Source organism: Pocillopora damicornis, chromosome 8 (genome assembly GCF_964200805.1).
Source record: "Pocillopora damicornis chromosome 8, jaPocDami1.2, whole genome shotgun sequence".
In the NCBI taxonomy this organism is placed as follows: Eukaryota; Metazoa; Cnidaria; class Anthozoa; order Scleractinia; family Pocilloporidae; genus Pocillopora; species Pocillopora damicornis.
The window spans coordinates 16,173,393-16,192,769 of NC_142677.1; the positions used below are offsets into that span (position 1 = coordinate 16,173,393).

The 19,377-nt window shown below is 37.0% G+C and overlaps 3 protein-coding genes across 6 annotated transcripts; 1 reads left to right on the forward strand and 2 right to left on the reverse strand.

Moving 5' to 3' along the window:
* Positions 1–458: 458 nt before the first annotated feature.
* Positions 459–3,047, reverse strand: LOC113678819 (palmitoyl-protein thioesterase ABHD10, mitochondrial). Its single transcript, XM_027195729.2, has 2 exons — positions 2,648–3,047; positions 459–2,159 (listed from the first exon to the last, which is right to left on the reverse strand). The coding sequence occupies exons 1-2, from the start codon at positions 3,000–3,002 to the stop codon at positions 1,672–1,674; spliced, it is 843 nt and encodes a 280-aa protein (XP_027051530.2). The 5' UTR covers positions 3,003–3,047; the 3' UTR covers positions 459–1,671.
* A 347-nt stretch (positions 3,048–3,394) lies between these two features.
* Positions 3,395–11,572, reverse strand: LOC113678820 (calcineurin subunit B). Of its 3 annotated transcripts, XM_089214790.1 has the most exons (6): positions 11,426–11,572; positions 11,153–11,235; positions 8,547–8,607; positions 7,808–8,047; positions 6,859–7,043; positions 3,395–3,972 (listed from the first exon to the last, which is right to left on the reverse strand). In XM_089214790.1, the coding sequence occupies exons 2-6, from the start codon at positions 11,153–11,155 to the stop codon at positions 3,916–3,918; spliced, it is 546 nt and encodes a 181-aa protein (XP_089070916.1). In that variant the 5' UTR covers positions 11,156–11,235; positions 11,426–11,572; the 3' UTR covers positions 3,395–3,915. The 3 variants fall into 3 exon arrangements, with proteins under 3 accessions (XP_089070916.1, XP_027051532.2, XP_089070915.1); XM_027195731.2 differs by lacking the exon at positions 11,426–11,572 and having other exon boundaries at positions 11,153–11,264; XM_089214789.1 differs by lacking the exons at positions 11,153–11,235; positions 11,426–11,572 and adding an exon at positions 10,134–10,277.
* LOC113678822 (protein ripply1) lies at positions 11,442–19,153 on the forward strand. 2 transcript variants are annotated; one of them, XM_027195734.2, is made up of 5 exons: positions 11,442–12,026; positions 12,357–12,427; positions 12,852–12,921; positions 15,629–15,693; positions 16,997–19,153. In XM_027195734.2, the coding sequence occupies exons 2-5, from the start codon at positions 12,423–12,425 to the stop codon at positions 17,175–17,177; spliced, it is 321 nt and encodes a 106-aa protein (XP_027051535.2). In that variant the 5' UTR covers positions 11,442–12,026; positions 12,357–12,422; the 3' UTR covers positions 17,178–19,153. The 2 variants fall into 2 exon arrangements, with proteins under 2 accessions (XP_027051535.2, XP_027051534.2); XM_027195733.2 differs by lacking the exon at positions 11,442–12,026 and having other exon boundaries at positions 12,419–12,540.
* Positions 19,154–19,377: the final 224 nt, after the last annotated feature.

The window sequence follows — 19,377 nt, forward strand, 5'->3', positions numbered from 1 at the left end:
TACTATAAGCTCACTATGTAATTATTTCATAGGATAGGCTTTTACTGAGATAAAGCAAATCAGGAAAGAAAGGCAAAAGGAGAAGAGCAAATGGTGAATTCTCCATGATCAAGGTCTTTACAAACCCTTACAAGACATGCTAAAAGGTTGTTGTTGACCAGACAAAGTGTAGTGCCTTAGAAAAATAAACACAATAACTACTAATTGTGATCAAGATTACCCGTTTCATTTGGAGTTATTGATAAAGAGTGACACCAGGTTGATCATGTGACAACAACAATAATAGGTAGCAGGATTACATGTTATGACCCAGTTTTCTTGGTTCATGGTTTTCGATTTTTCCTTAGCTTAGCTTTTGTGCCTTCATGGTTTTTGTTTCCTTTGTTAAATAGTCTTATTTTGTGAGCTAAGCTTCTTCCTAGCCCGACATTATAGGCAGCAGTGTTGAAGTGGTTTCCAAAGGATATCAATATTAGTTTATTTTCAGTTTTCATTCTTCAAGTTGTGTGAGCTTCTATTCTGATATTTTCAATAGCACATTTATACAGAAGCTAGATGAGCCCTTTATGCTATTGCTCTATTGCCTTAAATTTTGACTTATTGTAGGTAGAAAAAATGATTACCCTAGTTTTGACAAGGCTACTAAGACAAGGGCACTGTTATATAGGTAAAAGTAAAGAATCCAATCCCACCGATGCGTTGGCCAACACACCGCCGACACACTGCCAACATGTCGAACATCATTTTGAGAACAAAAATACTGGTACCTAAGTCTTCTCCGCATTTTTTTTTGCTTTTTTAGGGTACTTAACCAAGGAAGTTAGCATGTTGGCTGACACTGATCTCACTGACATGTTTACTTTTTGTTTATTAGCAAGATTAGGAAGCAAAAAGTCTTTATTGATCATTGACTTTTGAATATGTGGTGGCTCCTAAAGGAGCTGTTTTTAAATGCACACACCCCCAATGCATCTTGCAAGTTAGAGGGATAAATGGTGGCCAACGTGTCAGCTGACAGTTGGCCAGCTGTTGACTGATGCATAGGTTGGATTGGATTCTTTACCTTTACCGTTATATGTGTACACTGAAGTAACTTCAAAGGATCAGCACATCATCTGTTGAACCTTATCACTGCTGAATGAAATGTGAAGGTTAAGAGAATGGAAAGAAATAATTGTTGACTGAAAAACTCCCTTGCCTTTGTAAGACAGATTGGTTTCCTTGGATGCTTGTTCTCCTGCTTCAAATAGATCTAATGCAAAGTGTTTATTACAAAAGTAAACAACTTTTCAAACTCATGAAAGGCAAACCACCCTCATTGGCAACAACTTGGTATTGTTACAATAAATTTCAGAACAACACTTATCCTATATTGGTCTAGCAAATCTAATTTTTCCATTACAAAAATAGTATTATTGAAAAAAATTCAAGACAAAGGTATTGGTCACATTTCTTTAACCTCAGGATTTCAGGGAAATCTGAGAAAATGTCACAGTGCAGATGAGGCACAACAAGTTTGATGAATTCATTCATTTATTTCCCTGTTAAAATTCATTGACTACTGGACACCCAGCTTACCTTTCAAAATTGTTGCATGCACTTTTGTACTTTTATTCAATAACCTCTCTCAAAACAGCTGTATTTGCTAAATTCCATTATTTACAGAGAGCACTAATCAGATTGTTTTACTTGATCAATCAAATGTCCCAAAGTTTTTGTCAGCAACTGCAGATTTTGTGCATCAGAAAGCCTATGACCACCATCCTTGATAAGTGTTAATTGGACATCATCACTTTCAAGTTGATTGACCAGATCAAGTGATACCTGGTAGGGCACGTCACCATCTTTCATGCCATGGAGTAAACGTACAGGACAGCAGATGGGATAGAGTTCTTTTTCTTGTAAAACATGCTGACGTGCCTCTTCTATCACTATTGAATCTAACACATATGGCTCCTCAGTGTGTTGAGAAGGTAATATCCATTTTCCTGTAGCTTCCACTTCCCTTTTTTCTTCATGGGAAAGAGTATCATAGCATCGTGATACAAAGTCAACAGCACTAGCTATGCCAATGAGACCCCTTATTTGATCTGGTTTTGACATCGCAACTAAAAGAGAAATCCATCCTCCAAGGCTTGACCCTACAAGGATCTGTGGACCTACAAAGTAAATGTACATGGTCCCCCTTAAAATCTGTCCAAGGTTCTGGGAAATGAAACTCTCATGAGAGTTTGCATTACCTCACATAATGCATTACAATGCATTATTATTAGGTTTGAATCATTTCACATGATGCATTATCTCTTATCTGTGCATAAAATTTGTTATATGTTGATATATACAAATATAATTGTATAGTTGGACCAAATGGAAATAAACCATCGCAATAAGAAGAACACAAACTTTCCATTCTTGAAAGGATGTCACAACCCTGTCTTGAACAGACCAGAAGCAAAATTTATATTTATATTTTCAGAACGCAGGGGGAATCAAATTTTTGCTCCGGTTTTGCCAGCAGAAGATCCCAAAAATTTCATTTTGCACATTATAAAATACATAAAATCTCGACGCTTCAACAGACGGGGGGAATTAAGCCTGTTTCAAGTGCATTCTAAGCGCGTAATAAAAGATCTGAGCGGAGTGCCACCTTTAGCAACGCCATCAAGAATTGTTAACACATCTTCCTTCCTCATTCCAATTGTGCATTCTTGACTTTTTCCACTAGACATGCCATGCCCTCTGTAGTCAAATCTTATATATGAGTGTCCAATTTTTTTGCAGTATCTCTCTAGAGCCAGAGCTTTTGTACCCTCCATGGTGGACATCAGCCCGGGCAAAAAGATAACCCCTGGAGATTTTCCGGGAGATTGTCGAAAGGCTACGCGTTCTCCTGGAGATGGGAACGCATACTGTACAGTGGACTCAGCAAAAGAACTCATTTTCTTCAACAAGTGTCTGATGATCCTGTTTTGAGTACAGGGAGACTTAGAAAGATGCCTCATTACGTTGCCTTAGTTAAGCTGCTGGGTTAGTGCTTCATTTATACATATATGAATTGTCTCTTCTAAGGCCCGTTTCTTAAAAGCACTGGTGACCAGCTGATATTTGTTTGAAATGTCTTCATTCAAGTTCGAAATAATCATAGTTTTGAAATCCCAAAAACGAAAATGTATTAGAAAACATATAAGATTAATCTAGTTTATAAGCTTAAGACCCGCATTATCATCTCCTGCATTTAGTTTTTCGGACTTTCGAGAAACAGGCTAGTGGTCTTGGGTGTGATCTAAGGTCCCTTTCCGAATACTGTGACGAATAGGTTGCCTTTGGTGTAGATGCCACAAAGGGGAAAGTCTGCTGACCAGCGCATTTTAGTGCAAATGGGAGGAGTATACTCTTATCTAATCATCGATCTTTAATGTTTTACTTGTCTTACTATCTACAATTTCAAGATAAGGCCCTTTTCTCTTTCATTTCAACTCGTTTTAATTAAGACTAACATTGATATACCGGTAATAGTGCGAAAAAACGCTACTAAGCAATTGGTTTAAGTTTTTGAGTCTGATTGGTCAGGAGTATAATGACCTCCTGGAGTGGTCGAGAAAGTGTCGAACACTTTCCAACTTCCTTAGACGGTTGAGTTGCCGATGGTCGATTGAGAGTTTTACATGGAATCGACGGTCTTTGGGATCACCTCGATCCGCATCCAGCCATGAAATTCGACTCAAGGCAGCCTCCTCCTCAGGCCCTGCGTACTGCCTGAATGAATGCAATACCACGCGACTGGTGACGACCACGTAAGGAACTTCCCTTCCTCCACTGCGCGCCCATTTTCTTTTCCTTTGCCATTGGCAAAATGTTTGGTGAATCCTAGTTTCACCTCACTCGTTCTTGTTGGAAGATATTTCCCTGTATCAATTAAGGGAGCTGCAATTCCACTGTGAATAGATTTTCTATTTCCTCCTCAGAGACAATCTAGCACACAAATAAAGAAACCTATTCATTTTCTGAAAGAAAAAATCTGCATAACAGTTGCATCAGCATAGTTATTACGCTATGCAGGCTGTACTTACTCACATACCTTATTACCATATGAGGGGAGTTGGTGCCTAGTGATAAGCTAACGGGGACGTGCCGCTGGATGAGTTCGCACTTTCACGACCAAATTGACTATAATGGGGTTACATTTTCAATAGAGCTAATGGTAAGGGGTCGCTCATTTTCGGGATTTTGGGGATTAGAAATCTGGTTAAGTAATGGGAAGATTCGCGATTAAAAGTTAGTCACCTTCTCACAAAAAGTGGCAAAGATGGGGTCTATAATTGGCCAAAGTATAGACTTCAATGTGGTAGGGTTTCTGAGAGGCCAGCGGCACATTTCCAGCAAAAACTGACCGACGTGCCCCTTCCCCCTTATTACTAACTTATTAGGGCTGTTTTTTAAGTCATAACCTGTTTTCAAACTCTTCCTACTTGATAGCGTTGTTAAGGCACAGTAACATAGTTACGCTTTAACAGATGTTTCAATCTTCAAATCATTATCTTCACCCTTTCTTAAACCGTTGACACGGAGTTTGTACCATCACTTCGCTATGACAGATGTTTTCATTCAGTTTCAAATCAGTTTTAACACTTTCTTAAACAGTTTGGTCCAAGTTTGCAACATAAATAAATGAACAACAACAAAAACAAACTAAGATCAAATAAAGGTTGAATCTTGAAACTTTCTCCCAAAATTTTGTAAGCCGTACCTTCTGGTATCCCTTAGCAACGATGTTAAGCGTGTAAGAAAGAAGATAATTTGGTTTTATCGACTGAAAATTGGCCACCATAAAGAGTTTCTAAAGCTGACATTTCGAAATTTAACACTCCGTCAGAGTCCCTCGCCATTTGCTCTGTCGGAGTGTCAAGTCTCGAAACGTCAGCTTCAGAAACTCTTTACAGTGGCCGATTTACATCTATTTATTTGCTCAATTAGTAAACCAAATTATCTTGTTTTACCATAACCGACGCAGTACCACAATTTCCTTAGGAAGTTCCCCCCTTTCTTCGTGTATCAAACAGTTTGGTCGAAAATTGTACCATCGTTGAGACAGACGTTTTCATATTGGCGATAAATTTAAATCAATTTTTAGACATTGATGAGCAGTTCGTAGCATTGTTTCGTTAGTTTCTGACAGATGTGCACACATCACTTTCAAGTCACTTCAAAGCACTTTCTAAAACGGTCATTTGTAGTTTATAACACTGTTTTCTTATGGCAGATGTTTGTATATTAGTTTGAAATCACTTAACGCCTTTTTCAAAGTCGATTTGGAGTTTTTAGCACTGTTGTGTTACAACAGATGTTTTCATATCGTTTTCAAATCACCTTTTAACACTCAATATTTTACACATTCAGTTGATTTGCAGTTCGTAACGTTGTTCTTTTTATGACAGATCTTTTTATACAGTTTCAAACCACTTCGTCACACTTTCTTAAAACGTTCATTTGGAGTTCGTAACATCGTTGCATTGTGTCAGGTTTTTTCATAATTTCTAATGAGTTCTTAAATATTTCTCCTAGTAAACTGTTGATACGGAGTATCTTTGCGTTATGACAGATGTCTTAAACATTTTCATATCGCCTCATCACGCTTCATTACTCCTCATTAGACCTTTGAGTCCGCGTTTGTGCGATGTTTATCATCGCCTAGTTCTTATTTTACTTTGTTTTTGTATCAAAGGCTCCATGATTGCCAGTGCTTATTCAAGTTTCCTTGGTAGCATCGACATGTGTTGAACCCAAATGTCTGGCCTTTTGCCTCTTTTTAATCAGTTTGCAAACAGTATTACGCATACTGGCCACTCCAATTACCCCGCTGTTGGCTTTTTGGCCTTACTCTTTTCAATATGGTTGCTTTAATTGTGGTAGTTAACATAATTGCGTTATGAAAAATATTTTCATGTTCCAAATCAGTTTTCCACGCTTCTGTTAACTTTCCAGTCTGAGTTTGTATCATTTCACATTTTTGAGTTCTCATTCTGTTTTTGTTGTTGTAAATTATAAAATTATTTATGATTTGCGACAAAGGTCCTGCTTACTGCCAAGTCTTCAATTCTTTCATCAGAAGGAGTAGCAGTACACTCAACCCCCTAACACTGTAACACCTGCATACATATTCTACATACTAATCTACATAAATGCCCTATGGTAGTGACTAGGAGAAGTAGTTTAATAATCAAGAGCTTCTTAAGTTTGAAATCAATTCCTTTTTTTTCATCATCTCCTAAATGTTTGTTTCATGGGTGATGCTGTTGAGGGAATAAGGTGCTAGTTACTCTTAACCCTTAAACTCCCTGAAGTGATTAAAATTAAACTTCTCCTTAAAATTTCCATACATATAACCAGCAAACAGGTAATGAGAATATTCAGACTTATTGGGTAAAAGTTATTATCCTGATCTAACACCAAATTCTTGTAGCTGATTTACAAGGAAATGTGTAGCAGCTAGAGGGAAAAAGTAACAATAAAATCTTGGGAGTTGAAGGGTTAAGAGTTGAAGGGGTATGGCACCTTGGAAACTGGGACAAGCACTTGTAATGAAAGTCGCCTTGATGAACAATAGACCCAGCCCTAATGAACATGAACACTTTGGGCTGGTTATTTATGAAAGATTTAACACAAACTGCAGTTTTACACAAGCAGTGGGCCTCAAGGGTTTTGATTAAACAAATGTCCTTCCATTATTTGCTTTCAGCCCTCTAGACATCATACAGATAAAAGGTTTGATAAATTGAAGATGGCTTAGAACAAGGTATTGTTAAACCATGGCTAAACTTTGTTTAAATAACCTGCCCTTTGCATCTGTGTTTGACTTACGTTTGTAAATTCATCAAACGTCAACCTTGTAGTCTGCTGCAATTCACTCCTGTTTAAAATACTTGATATCATTCCTAACAAGTGATCGTCTGTGATAAGAGGACCAGTTACCATTCTAAGCAAGCTGAACAGTTCACTGTATGACAAGTATCCATCTTGATCAGTGTCCAGTAACTGGAATGCAACTACAAGAAAAATAAAAGATGAACAGGTCCAGATGCCTAAGTCTACTATACCACACATAATTTTAATTGCTCAGGGGAAGCTGAAAATCTTCTGGAATGACATGAACACCCACAGCAAACCCTATGATTGAGACTTCATATCTGAGACATTGCCTCAGCCACTGAGAATTACTCTTTACCATATTTACACAAGGTCACCTCCAAATTGCACTAAAGGGAAGGGAGGGCTATGGAATGTATAAATCCATTTAATCCTTTGCCTCTCAAGATCTTCAAACTTATTTCCCGTCCTGTGTCCATACTTTTTTTTTGTGGTTATTTTCTTTTTACCCTTTCTACCCACTGTGTTCAGAGATCAAGGGAGTAATTTACATACTAGTCACTCTTGGGTCAAGAGAAAAAGAGTAAAACCCTTGCACCTAATTTTTATCTGAGTTATCATTTCTTATTCTCGATTTTTCAAGGGCCTACTACACAGTTATCATATGGCTGACTTCCCCTTGTGATCAAGATGAAGCCAATCTTGAGTTCTGACTGGTTGTCAAAGCAAACAAGATGGGAACATAGTACATGCTTCCCATTGCCTGCTATGATCCTACAGAAAATCCTGCATAAAGACAATTAAAAGAAATTCTGCCAACATTCAGCCCTCTTGACCAAACCAGCTTTGCCAATATCATAAAAACATCATCTTGGAAATCAATGACATTGACTAATCCATACAGCTAGCTCTACCCATAAAACTGAGGTAAATTGTGACTCACATTCTTTTTTGTCCTGAATAGAATTGCGATGACTGAGTCTGGACATAATTTTGATGAATGATTTAGGTGTTATCCTGTTGGTTCTCCTTTCAAGATATGCAGAGGCCACTTTGGGCATGACTGGATTTGTAGATATTTCTGGTATATCTAAGAACTGTTTCAGGGTTATACCACCATTTTTCCCTTCAGGATCATAACGGGAAAACCTCTTCAGCAGCTTTGGAATCTCTTTAGTAGTAACTAGGAGAAAAGAGATGATTATCTAAAAGAAATTAAATGCAGTACATGGTTCGAACATGGGAATAAGCGGTTGAAATAAATCTTGTCCTTGCAATTTCAAAACATCATCCAGAAAAGAAAGGAAATAAAAACAGACAGGCTTATCAGTTACAAGGTGTGATCTTGATATGATGCCAAATTCTTGCAATCCAATTTATAAGGAAATATATGGCAGCCACAACGGAAACTACTGAGCAGATCTTGAGAGTCAAGAGTTAAATAGTAACAACCTTCCAACAACAGCCCAATTTCCTGGAATTTATTCTGCACATTTTTGTTCACTGGCAAAAATAGTTTGATTGATGTTTGATTTACAACTCCATTAAAATTATCTTTAAAATAACGTTCCTAGTTTTACAAATTGCAACAAACACTTGCATTTTGTATTAATAAAAAACTTGTTCCTTTACTGTTAGGCATTACTTTGAACCCAAATCCTACCCTACTCCCATATACATACAGTTTGAATTTGATTCCAGTTCTCTTATTTCTTCCTCATTGGCAACTGATGCTCCTGTTCCCTAAATAACAGCATATAAAACAAGTTTTTATTTTGAGATAAAAAACGGATCAACTTGGAAAATGAAGGTCACCAATTCATTAGATTAACAAAGTACAGTATACCTAGTACTAAACTGGCGTCTAAGGATCTAAAGTAAAAGCTACAATATCTCCCAAGTAGAGCAATTTTAGAACACTTTCTTCAATTTCTACATTTGGTGCAGTTTTAGGGTGCATAACTAGCTGAATAGAAATAGCTATTGCTATTAAGGGTAAAATTTGCACATTTGAGTCTTCCTAACCCTAATTTTTGCACACTTTGTCAGTTGTGACTTGTCTTCTGCAAAAAATTATCTAGAAATTTGGAAACATTTTTTTCTTTAAAAGTCATCCTTCCACATACTGTAGCCCAACACAAGGTGTGTAGACTTTTTCATGATTATGATATGAATTTATGAAATCTTCCAGAATTTCTTGTAAATTAAATCTTATTTTCTAGACTCAAAGGTATGATTCATAGCACATGGTTCCCATAAGTCGCTCAGGGTTTGCTACAGATTGAAAGTCCTATAATCATGAATGTAAAACATGTTGATAGAAGTGGTGATGATTTATGCAAATTCAACCTCCGAACAAAGATGTCACCCAACAACTATCTTCACTTTTCCCCTTTTTCTCAAAAAAAAATCTTTATTTTCTGTACTCTTTCTGAATCTTAAAAATTTTTGAAAATTTACAATTTTCCTTTTGAATTGATTCAAACCTCTGTATAAACCCCTCCTTCAATAAAATTGTCTTCCTTTTCCTAAACACAAATATTTGGACACATTAATGTCCATAACCATTGCATCAAAATTAACATGATTTTGGTAAGATTCTCAAATCAAAGTAATCCCCATTTTCCCCATTCACTCCCTGAAATTTACCATCTTGAGAGCTTTTAACATTTAAGATTTTAAAGAGAATTATGCAGAATTTCTATTTCAGTTTAGATCTCTGTAAAAGAAAACTTTGAAAGGAAGACTTACAAGCAAAAGCAATTTTAATAAACCCATGGAAATTATCACATTGGATAAGGAAACATGAAAGCCTTTCAGTAACTCTATACTAAACATTTCTGATAAAGATGTGTTTTTACGCTAAACAATAAATTATTTTAAAATATCAGCTGCATAAGAGATAGTGTAAGTTGAAAGCTTAATTAGAAATGGCATATAATGAGTTGTTTCAAAGATAAAAGTCAGCTCTCTTGTATTAAAAAAAGTAAAACCCTATATAATAACTTCCAATGAGAAACCACGAAGTTAATGTAACTTTCAAAATACCACATATGGGGTGCATTAGATGGTATAATGATCAACAATAAAAACTTGTTATGGAAGGAAATAATGTTTTTACTGATAATGAAATCTAGCATTTCCTGGTTAAGATGATAAATTGCTGGAAAAAGGATAATTGAGATTTCAAACTTCCTCCTTGCAAAACAAAAATATTTCTTGTTGAAAAACTTTTCAATAAAATTGAGCGATTCAGATTTTTCTCACACCTTAAGACTGTCCTGATAAAAAATTCCCAGCAACCCTAAATGGTCTTGAAATCTCAATTTTTGTATAAGACAAAGAGGAAATTTAAGGTGGACAAATATATTGACAGGACAACACATAAATGGGTCCATTAGTTGCCATGAAAACCTTACTGGTTAAGAAACATTATGGGGAAATCTCATTCATGCTTTACAAAGGCAAAATGAAATGCAGCAAAATATTGACCATCAGATTTAAGATAGAGTGACAAGGATCAAACGAAATAGGAAATTTTTCCTTTGCCTGGAAAAAAGTAAACTTCCTTCCCTGGACACAATTTTTAATAATAACATCATTCACTGTTGACAGCTTCATTATTTTCCCTATCTACTTATGTTTGATTTAGACTTTTAAACATCTATTTTTATTCAGATTTTTTTCTGTACTCCTTAAATAAAGCAAAAGCAGTAGCGACAAGGATCCACTTTAAATTTGTCAGCCTGTCAGTGTTGCCTTTCCCATTACTATCCAGCTGAACAAACTGGTCAATATTTTTAATTAAAAAGGAAGACAATTCCCAAGTTATCTGGCCATGAAGTCGGTGACGGTTTTTGATTTATTTATCCAGGCAGATCTTTCAGAGCTTTAAGCACAGGAAAGAAAGTGCTTACCGTCATCAACTGAAAGTGTGCCGAGAGGTAATAACAAAGGTTCCGCCATAAAAGAGTGCTTTATGTAGCTTTATGAGAAGAAATATCTCAGGAGAATCACCTGTTAGTTCTTTGTTCAAATAGTCCATTAACTTGTAGCATTAGCGGCCTGTGGACGTAATGATTCTCTCTCCACACACAGAGAAGATTAAATTTCTTGCGCTTTTATCTACTTTTAAATAATAAACAAAGACTTCAATTTTCGCGCCGTCGATGGATCTTTCGTAAGTAAGAGAAAATCTGCCAGGTTTTGTGCCTATTGCTATTTTTTAATTCCTTAGCGTTCTCACACCTTTAGCTAATCTAAAAACAATACAAGTCTCACTTCTTACCATTACTGAATAGGCCAGAAGGTCTCCTTTCCTCGAAGGTTACAGAACATGGCTGAATATCTGAATTTGTAATTCGTCACGCACTGGGGGATAGAGTGGAAAATTGTCATAGTCATAATAACGCCCAACCACCCTTCCCTCTGTGAAAAGTTACAAACTTTGAAGGTAATAATATTTTGCAACAGTAATACATTGATGTATTACGTATTTTGACTAAAATGACCAATACTACGAGAATTAAATGCTTATCTAAAAGGCAAAACTCTCGCAAACCTTGAAACGTACAACTGAACCTTTTTTGCCAGCTCACGTCTTAGAAAGAGTGGCTAGGGCAACTGAAAAAAGGCTTTACGGAATACAAGAAAAAGACTCATTTACATTTTGAAAATAGAGTTATCCAAAACAAAGAGAACAGGGTTTAAATTGTTTTGCGTGACCATGTGGCTTCGCAAAACGTGTGCTTTGCTTTTATATTTACAATCGTTTAGGTTTTTTAGCACTACACATGTCAGAGCAGTGAAATTTGCATTAGTTTTGTTGACTGAGGGGTGCAAATTTGCGTTTCAGTTGTGCTTAGTTAGACTACTGGACCTTCCGTGGCACGAGTGTCGCGGCTTCTTGAAGCACGTTACACGTTGTAGAAGCCCTTTGACGGTGAAAACAATAAATTTGTTAGATAGCCGAAGTGATTGGCCGAGTGCGCTTCGGAGGTGTGAAAATCTCCCAGCTTCGGACAACACCCGCGGCACGTCTAGACTATTTCAGTACTGCCCTACACAAACATTTTGCCAAAGATTTCACGCGTTCCTGTACTCCAGCGACTTTGCAAGATCGAAGGCAGCCTGTCGTGCACTGCACCATTTCGTGACATCAGGTGAGTACACGTAACCCATGTGAATACTACTGAACGCTTGTCAAACATGTTCGGCTGGAAAGGCGCATATTCATTTTATTAGTACTTCTCTTATCTTGTTCACGGGCGAGCGCAATTTCGACGAAGAAATTGCAGATTTTCCCCATAATCTTTGCCTAGATAAGAGAAAACCCACGCTTTTCATCTCGGTTACCGATAATACCTGAATACTGGTAACTTACTAGACCAGGAGTTGCACAATTTCGTCATTGAGTGATTTCGTGACTCGAAGTTGGCTCATTAATTCTCGAAATTGAAATAACATGGGTCCTTTCTTCTTTCAACTGACAGGAAAAGCACCGGAAAATTTAAGAAAAACCCGACTTATATAAGTGGATCTTTTATACTGAACACAACATGAAGTAAGTACTTTGTGTCACAAATTTGTAAATTAAGCGGGTGAACAACCAAGCAAGCGAAATACCAAGGAATTGGGATTCGTGAGGTTTGCAATGCAAAGAAGGAATTTTGCAAAGTACTATTTCAACAGTCACTGTCATGTTAAGCTATAGTGAGAGAAAAAAGGCACGAACGAAAATTACGCGACAGTTCTTTAGGCTGGATAAATCTTTATTTCCCTCTGAAAGAACATCACTCTTTTTGCTATCGATTTGGCATGTTCAGTCGGTGAATTGTAGACGAATCACAAAACCAATTACTTTACATCTAAATCAATGAATCTATGGCCATTTGCACATAGACATCAAGCCCATGTTCGTGCTAGCAACATGTTTCCCATTCGCCACGTGTCATAAACGGGTTTTTTTTCTTTTCTGGTCATTGCAGCAAAATTTGGCGGCCATGGCTCGAAACACCCGAAGACGATCAAAGAAAACAGCGTCAAGTACGATTCACGGTGAGTTGATGGATAGCTTTCCAAAGAAAGATTGACTGAGATTTCTACAGCTCAAACGAGAATAATCAGAAACGAATTTTCAGTGAAACTTTGACTACAATCAAAGGCCTAATAAAGTATTTCACAAGATTCTTTTCACTCTTGGAAACCATTAAGTTGTAAAGCAAAGTGTGGTTTTCTTTTAGCGCAGGAAACCTTTCGGCTCTTTTGCTTATCCGGTTTTTTGTTTTCCATCAATTTTGGAGTGAAAAGGAAGGAAGTTTGAAGGGAATTATATAAATCATCGCGCTTTATTTTAATTTCTCATAAATTAACTACTCGCTGTGGGTACTTTGCTGAACTGCTTCTCTTAAAATTTGCACGACTCTTTGACGGAAAAACGCTGATTTTTTTTCTGATCGTTTTCCTACTCTGTTCCTAAAAGAAAAAAAATTAATGAAATTACGCTTATTATGCATAAAAATAAAGTTATTCTCTTTATTAACTGAAAAAAAAAATTATTAATAGAGGAACCTTGTTTTTAATATATCTTCGATCTTCGAATGATGGGAACAGTAAAAGGATTCGAAATCATGAAAACGCGATGAAAGAAAAATCTCCAGGAAAGCGTCTATTTAAAGGGTCAATACCCTGTCGTTTCACCATGAAACAGAAACATCCCTTTTGAACTGAGCCCTTAAACACATTGAAACTGATAAAGATATGGCTCTTTATATCGATAGAATTTTATGAGGGAGTGTGCAAGCAATATCGGTGACCAGCTTCTTGCGGGTGGGACCAAATGATACGACTAGAATCTATTTTATGTCGGTGGGATGTATCTTTTTGCCATTTTTTTTTTTCCGGCAACACACTATTGCCACTCATTTGTCCCAAGTTAAGTTATTGGGATACCCTTTCAAGAAGATTTCCATCTTTTAATTTTCTCAGCGGGCTTGACTCGTCCTAATTTACAGGTCTGTCAAAGCGGTTGCAAGTACCCGCGCGATATCGAATTGTCGATTGACCTTCGTCTAAACAAACCTTTCCATACCTGACATCTGCTATTCATTTTTTTGAGTAGCTTTCAAATTGTCATTCGGTTGCCTGTACTGAATCTGTTAGTTTGCGCTAGATTGTTTATGTATAAAACAGGAAAATGATTTTAAGCTGTTTGTCTGTTAAAGATGCGCCGTAACTCGGTTACTGCGGTACACGCAGCGCGCTATAGAACGTTTAGACGCAGTGTTCAAGCAATAGAAATTGACCATGTTCTAATTTTTGATTATTCAGATTCTAAAAACACTAACCGAGTTAATGTTATGGTGGGTTTGTGAATAAATATACATCAATTAAGGAACATAAATTGAAAAACAACGTTTTTTCTACGATAAGTATTCTTTTTTAATGTGATAAATAGAGTTAGACCGTGAAGGAAAGCGGCACTTTAAGTCTTTGCCGATGTTTATCAAACCCGCCGTAAATGGACAATGAACAACCTTAACCCTGATATGAAAACTCGTTCCGTCCGGTCAACATACTTAAAAAAAAAATTAATCGTTCCTCTACCTCGTTAAATTTATTACAGTGTGCCTACTAAAACCTTAAACGAGCAAGCAAGTGAAAGCTCTGTAGGCAGAATAAGCCAACGGGCTTCTTAGACTGCATTTAAGCAATTCACTTCTGCAGGTTTTCAAAAGAAAAAGTCACTTTAATTTTTTACCGTTGCCTGGCCGGGGTGTTTTAAGCTTTTTTCTATATCGTAACTGATGGTTGAAAGGCAAGATACAGTACTACAATAAAGTCTTGCCCGCCATTTCTGCGCGAGGTGGTTAACTTGAGTAGTAGAATTCACTTCCAAATTTAACGTCGTTACATTATTTACAACCGAAGGCAGAACCAGTTTCGGTCTATAACCGGTTACAACCCTTGTTTTACTGGAGTTCCCTGGTATCAGAGTAGTCTAATTCAGCTTTATGACAGAACTAGAAATTTTGCTTTTGAAATTAGCCATGAATCCTCAATCGATGTCCAAGACTCAGGATTGGAACATTCAAAAAGTTGCTACTTCAGCATAGATATCTATGTGGGTACTGGGGGTTTGAAAAATTATTTCGAATATGAAGAGATAAACTCGTTACTAATCTTTGACTAAGAAGTCAAATTGTGGTTTCGATGAACTTCCTTTGGATTTTTATTTTTAGATGTAAAACTTCTTGAAACGAGTATGCGGTTGTAAGCTATTTCCGTCGTTACACGATAGAAAGGAAAATTATTTTTGTATCCACAACTTTTGAAGGGTTTTTAGTTATGAGCTTTTGCCAAGCAAACGCCAAATTTCTTATCAACTTTCGGGATAGAAGTCAATGATTTATTTAGTATAGAACAACAAAGACAACAACAACATTAAGAAGACAGATTTCAGCTCTGAACGAGTTTCCATTTTCGAGATTTTAATTGTTAAAAACCTGTTAAATTCCATTGATGCTTTCGGGACTTCAAATGCGGTAATGATACAGAAATCACTGATTTTATAAGTGTAGTGCAGTAACAACAACAGCAACGACATTAATTCAGAAGACCGCCATTTCAACTCTGTTCTCGTGAATCGTAGACACTGCACAAAATGGTTGATCGAGGACTAGATAGTGCTGTAACAATTTCACGAACAACACATTAATTATTGTTACTTACTCGTTGTAATATTCTAATTTTTATTCCGAAATAGCCCTATGGATCGCCAAGTACAACAGGGAATGTACAGCAACAACCACAATTTAAACATCCAGTCAGGTAAGCCACCAGTAATAACATATCTTCGAAATGGTAATTGGCACAGTGATTTTCCGAGAAGAAAGGGAGAACTTATTTACGTCAATTTTTCGAGCATCTACGTTCATGTATTTGACTTGATTCAAGATAATTAAAAACGAACTGGCCAGCGAAAGGAAGAAGAACGTTCCGGCCCTTTCCGTTCATCCTATTGTTTACACAGGGACGCGCCGTTGCTGTTTTTCTTTTCCACTTAAAAGACAAAGAAAAACCAAACAAGGAAGTCTTCTTTGAGTGAATCATTCATATTTTACTTAACCGTGGTTCTAGGGGTCCCCTCTTCTCTATTTATAAATCAAATACAGAAGAAACTGCGTAAAGAAACACATAGAAGAAAGTGAAAACGTCATGGAAAGCGGTACTTTAATGTTCCTGGCGCTTACGCTTTAAGGATCAACTATCGGAAAGTGACTTTCAAGTGTGTACCGCAAAAAAGTTTGTGGTTGACCAACGCAATAAGTACCTTGACCTCAGAGTCAGTAAAAGATTGAAATGAAATTGATAGCATTTCTATTTTAATGACTTTTTTCGGAGACTCTACCGGTAGAGTAATCCTCATGAATACAAAGATACTTGCACTTACCATGCATTATTTATAGTCAACTGAGTAAATTTCGCGGTCATTACCAAAGTAAAACTTGTCCAGATTCAGGGGTTATTTTGTTGGAATGGACTTTCTAGTTTTGCCAAATTATTTGGCGAAGCTTATTCTTGACACTATAGCAATGAAAATCGAGACACACCAAATTCCAAAATCAGTTGATGCGGTTAAAACGGGTATTTTGAAGCAGAATGGGTAATTAAGGCGCTGGCGGCAATAGGAAAAGGCTTGACCAAAAAAATAAAACAGGATGAAAGGCAAGGCGCCACGCTAACAGTCATTAATGTATTTTAGGCTAGGTTCCCCTGGAAACTCAACGAAGTGCTGAAGACATTTTGAACTAAATCATGGCTATGTTAGGTCTGATCTTCGTTTTTATGAGGGGGGGGGGGGGAAGGGGGAAAGAAGAAGGGAGTATGAGTTAATTTCCCGAGAAACGACTGGCTATTGAAACCACTATTCCATCCCCTTCCCAATCCGAAAGCGATGAAGTGAGGGGGGAGGGGGGGGGGGTTGACGGTAGGGGTAGTAGTCGAGTGGGGGGGGGGAAGGGGGTAGCAATACTATTGGAAAAGATTGTGTTACAGAAACCGGGGAACATGACAGCTGTAGTAATTGTGGATTTTCATGCATTCATTTTTACTATCTTCACCCTTTTTAAAGGTTACTCTGGACGAAAGCCGCGTATGATTACATGTACGCAACAGGAGAAACCTTACTTCGGAATTTTCCCGTTCAAGCGACCATCCAAGTCGTAGATAGTAGTGATAGTAGCGATGACGAGGACGATGAAGATCTCGACGAATGCGATGAAAAAGAAAGTGAAAAGAAAGTAAAGCAGTAGCCAATTATTTAAAAAGTAACTATTTTGTACATAAGTAAATAAGTCCTGCAAAGGAGATATATATATATATATATATATATGTGTGTGCCACCATACCGAAGTTACTTTGGTAAATTAGAGGTGCTTTGAGCTCCAAAGTAAGACAGATTGGGTTAGAGATTTTTGGGGTGATTCCTCGGAAAAAAAAAGTTATCGAACAATTTTTCTAAAACTTTCCTTATATGTTCCCTAGCAATGTCTGTTTCGAAAAATACAAGTTAAAAGATAGGTCACCGTGCTCGTTTGAGAGATATAATGAGCCAAAGTTACCCCGCGTATGCCTGTTCTGGCACTAATCACGTGGGTCATTTGATAATAATAATAATAATAATAATAATAATAACTTTATTTGAGTGTCAGTGTATTTTAGCACTGCTGTGCTAATTGGGGACACTGTAAATAAGGAAACAAATATCGTAAATGAACAGAAACTCGTTAAAAACCCCAACTGGTAGGAGGCAGACCAGTTGGCTATTTACAAAGCGTGCAGGAGTTGAATTCGGGGCCACCGAAGACAAATCCATCCAGTGGCAGGGAGGAGGACTTGAACCCGGGACCTCCGGCTTACAAGTGCAGCGCCCTAACCACTAGGCCACGCTCGCCTCGAGCGGTTGATCGGTTCACGGTACATTTTGAGGTAGTTGGAAGCAAGGTTCTTTAAAGTAACACTTAAAAAAAACTTGATAGGTAGAAGGTCTCGAGCATATGGAACAATATGATACATAATTTGTGAAAAAACCATGCAATTTTATACAACATCGACTTAAAACGTTCCTCGAATCGTTCCTTTCTAGGTAATATTTTGCATCATCAAGTAACGAGCTTTGTGCACGTTTTTTAGCCATATTTTTTTCCCTTTCGCTGAATTTTTCTTTAACTTGTCCAATTTAAAGAGATAAATTTGCACACCAAATTTATGCAATAAAAAATATAAGTCACCGTGCTCGTTCACGAGCTAAAGACCATCGTACCTCTTTACCCAGTCCATTTATTGAAAAACAGAGCCATGTTCTCGGAATGTGCGCTTGCTTATTCGCCTGATTACGAACAGGATGCCCAGTGAAATGTTGAGGAATCACCTTAAGTTATCTATTTGCAAATGCATCTAACAAAGCACTTTTTGATTGTGTCTTGTAAAACCAAAACCAAAGAAATCACTGGGACAATCAGGACGAAGGGTGACGATAGCCAATGAGAAGTCAAAGTAAGAAACATCAAAAAGCGGCTCACAGCGCGGGAAAACCCTATTGACAAAGTGTCTTGGATTTTTCACTCAATCGAAAATTGTTCCATCGCGCAAAAAACTCGCAATATGCGACTGTAACGGTGGTAAGAAACGAAAAGTCCTCATGGACGTAATTGCACCCTCTAAATTAGCTTTTGAGGTTTTTTTTACATCAAGTTTATTGAATGTATCAAGACGTTTTGATCGCCAAAGTAGTTTACCTTGTACACTTTTGTAAATACAGAAAGATATATGCAATTCTAAAAACGTCCTAGCTGAATTGAGTAAAATGTCTAAACAATATCTGTCATTGTGTTACAATCGCCATACTCAGAAATTGCTCTTGAAAGAAGACAATATTTCCAAATTTTTAGGCTTTTGAAGAAACCTGGAACATCGATCAGAATAAGGATATCTATTTGATAAACCATTGTAACTCGTTGTATATGATCATCTTGTACAAGCAAAGTTTATTTCCTGTAGCTTTTATTCATACGAGTCTCTGGCATAAAAGTAGCACTCTCTCCTGATTTATGCTTCAGAGAAGTAACTTGGGTGATAAGTATGAACCACAAAATGGTTCCAATGTAAATAACACCATTGACATGCATATATCATACAAGCTGTGCTTGCACCTTTGTATATGTTTAAGTTGATATACTAGATATTTTATGGATGAATTTTGATAATAAATAAACGCTATTTAAATGGACTGCTCATGGTTTTGAAGTATTGAAAGTGTTGTGAATCAACTATTTACTTGTATTATTCCAAATTGGATTAGTTTTTACAAAACCTTTATTCCGTTCACACCAGCAAAACACGTTTAGTTCAACCAGGTTTAGCTGAATGAAAATCAAAAACAGGGAATTGAAAGACTGAATTTTCCATTGTTTTCAAGTAGTCACTAACTTTTTATTTTAAATGTGCTAAATT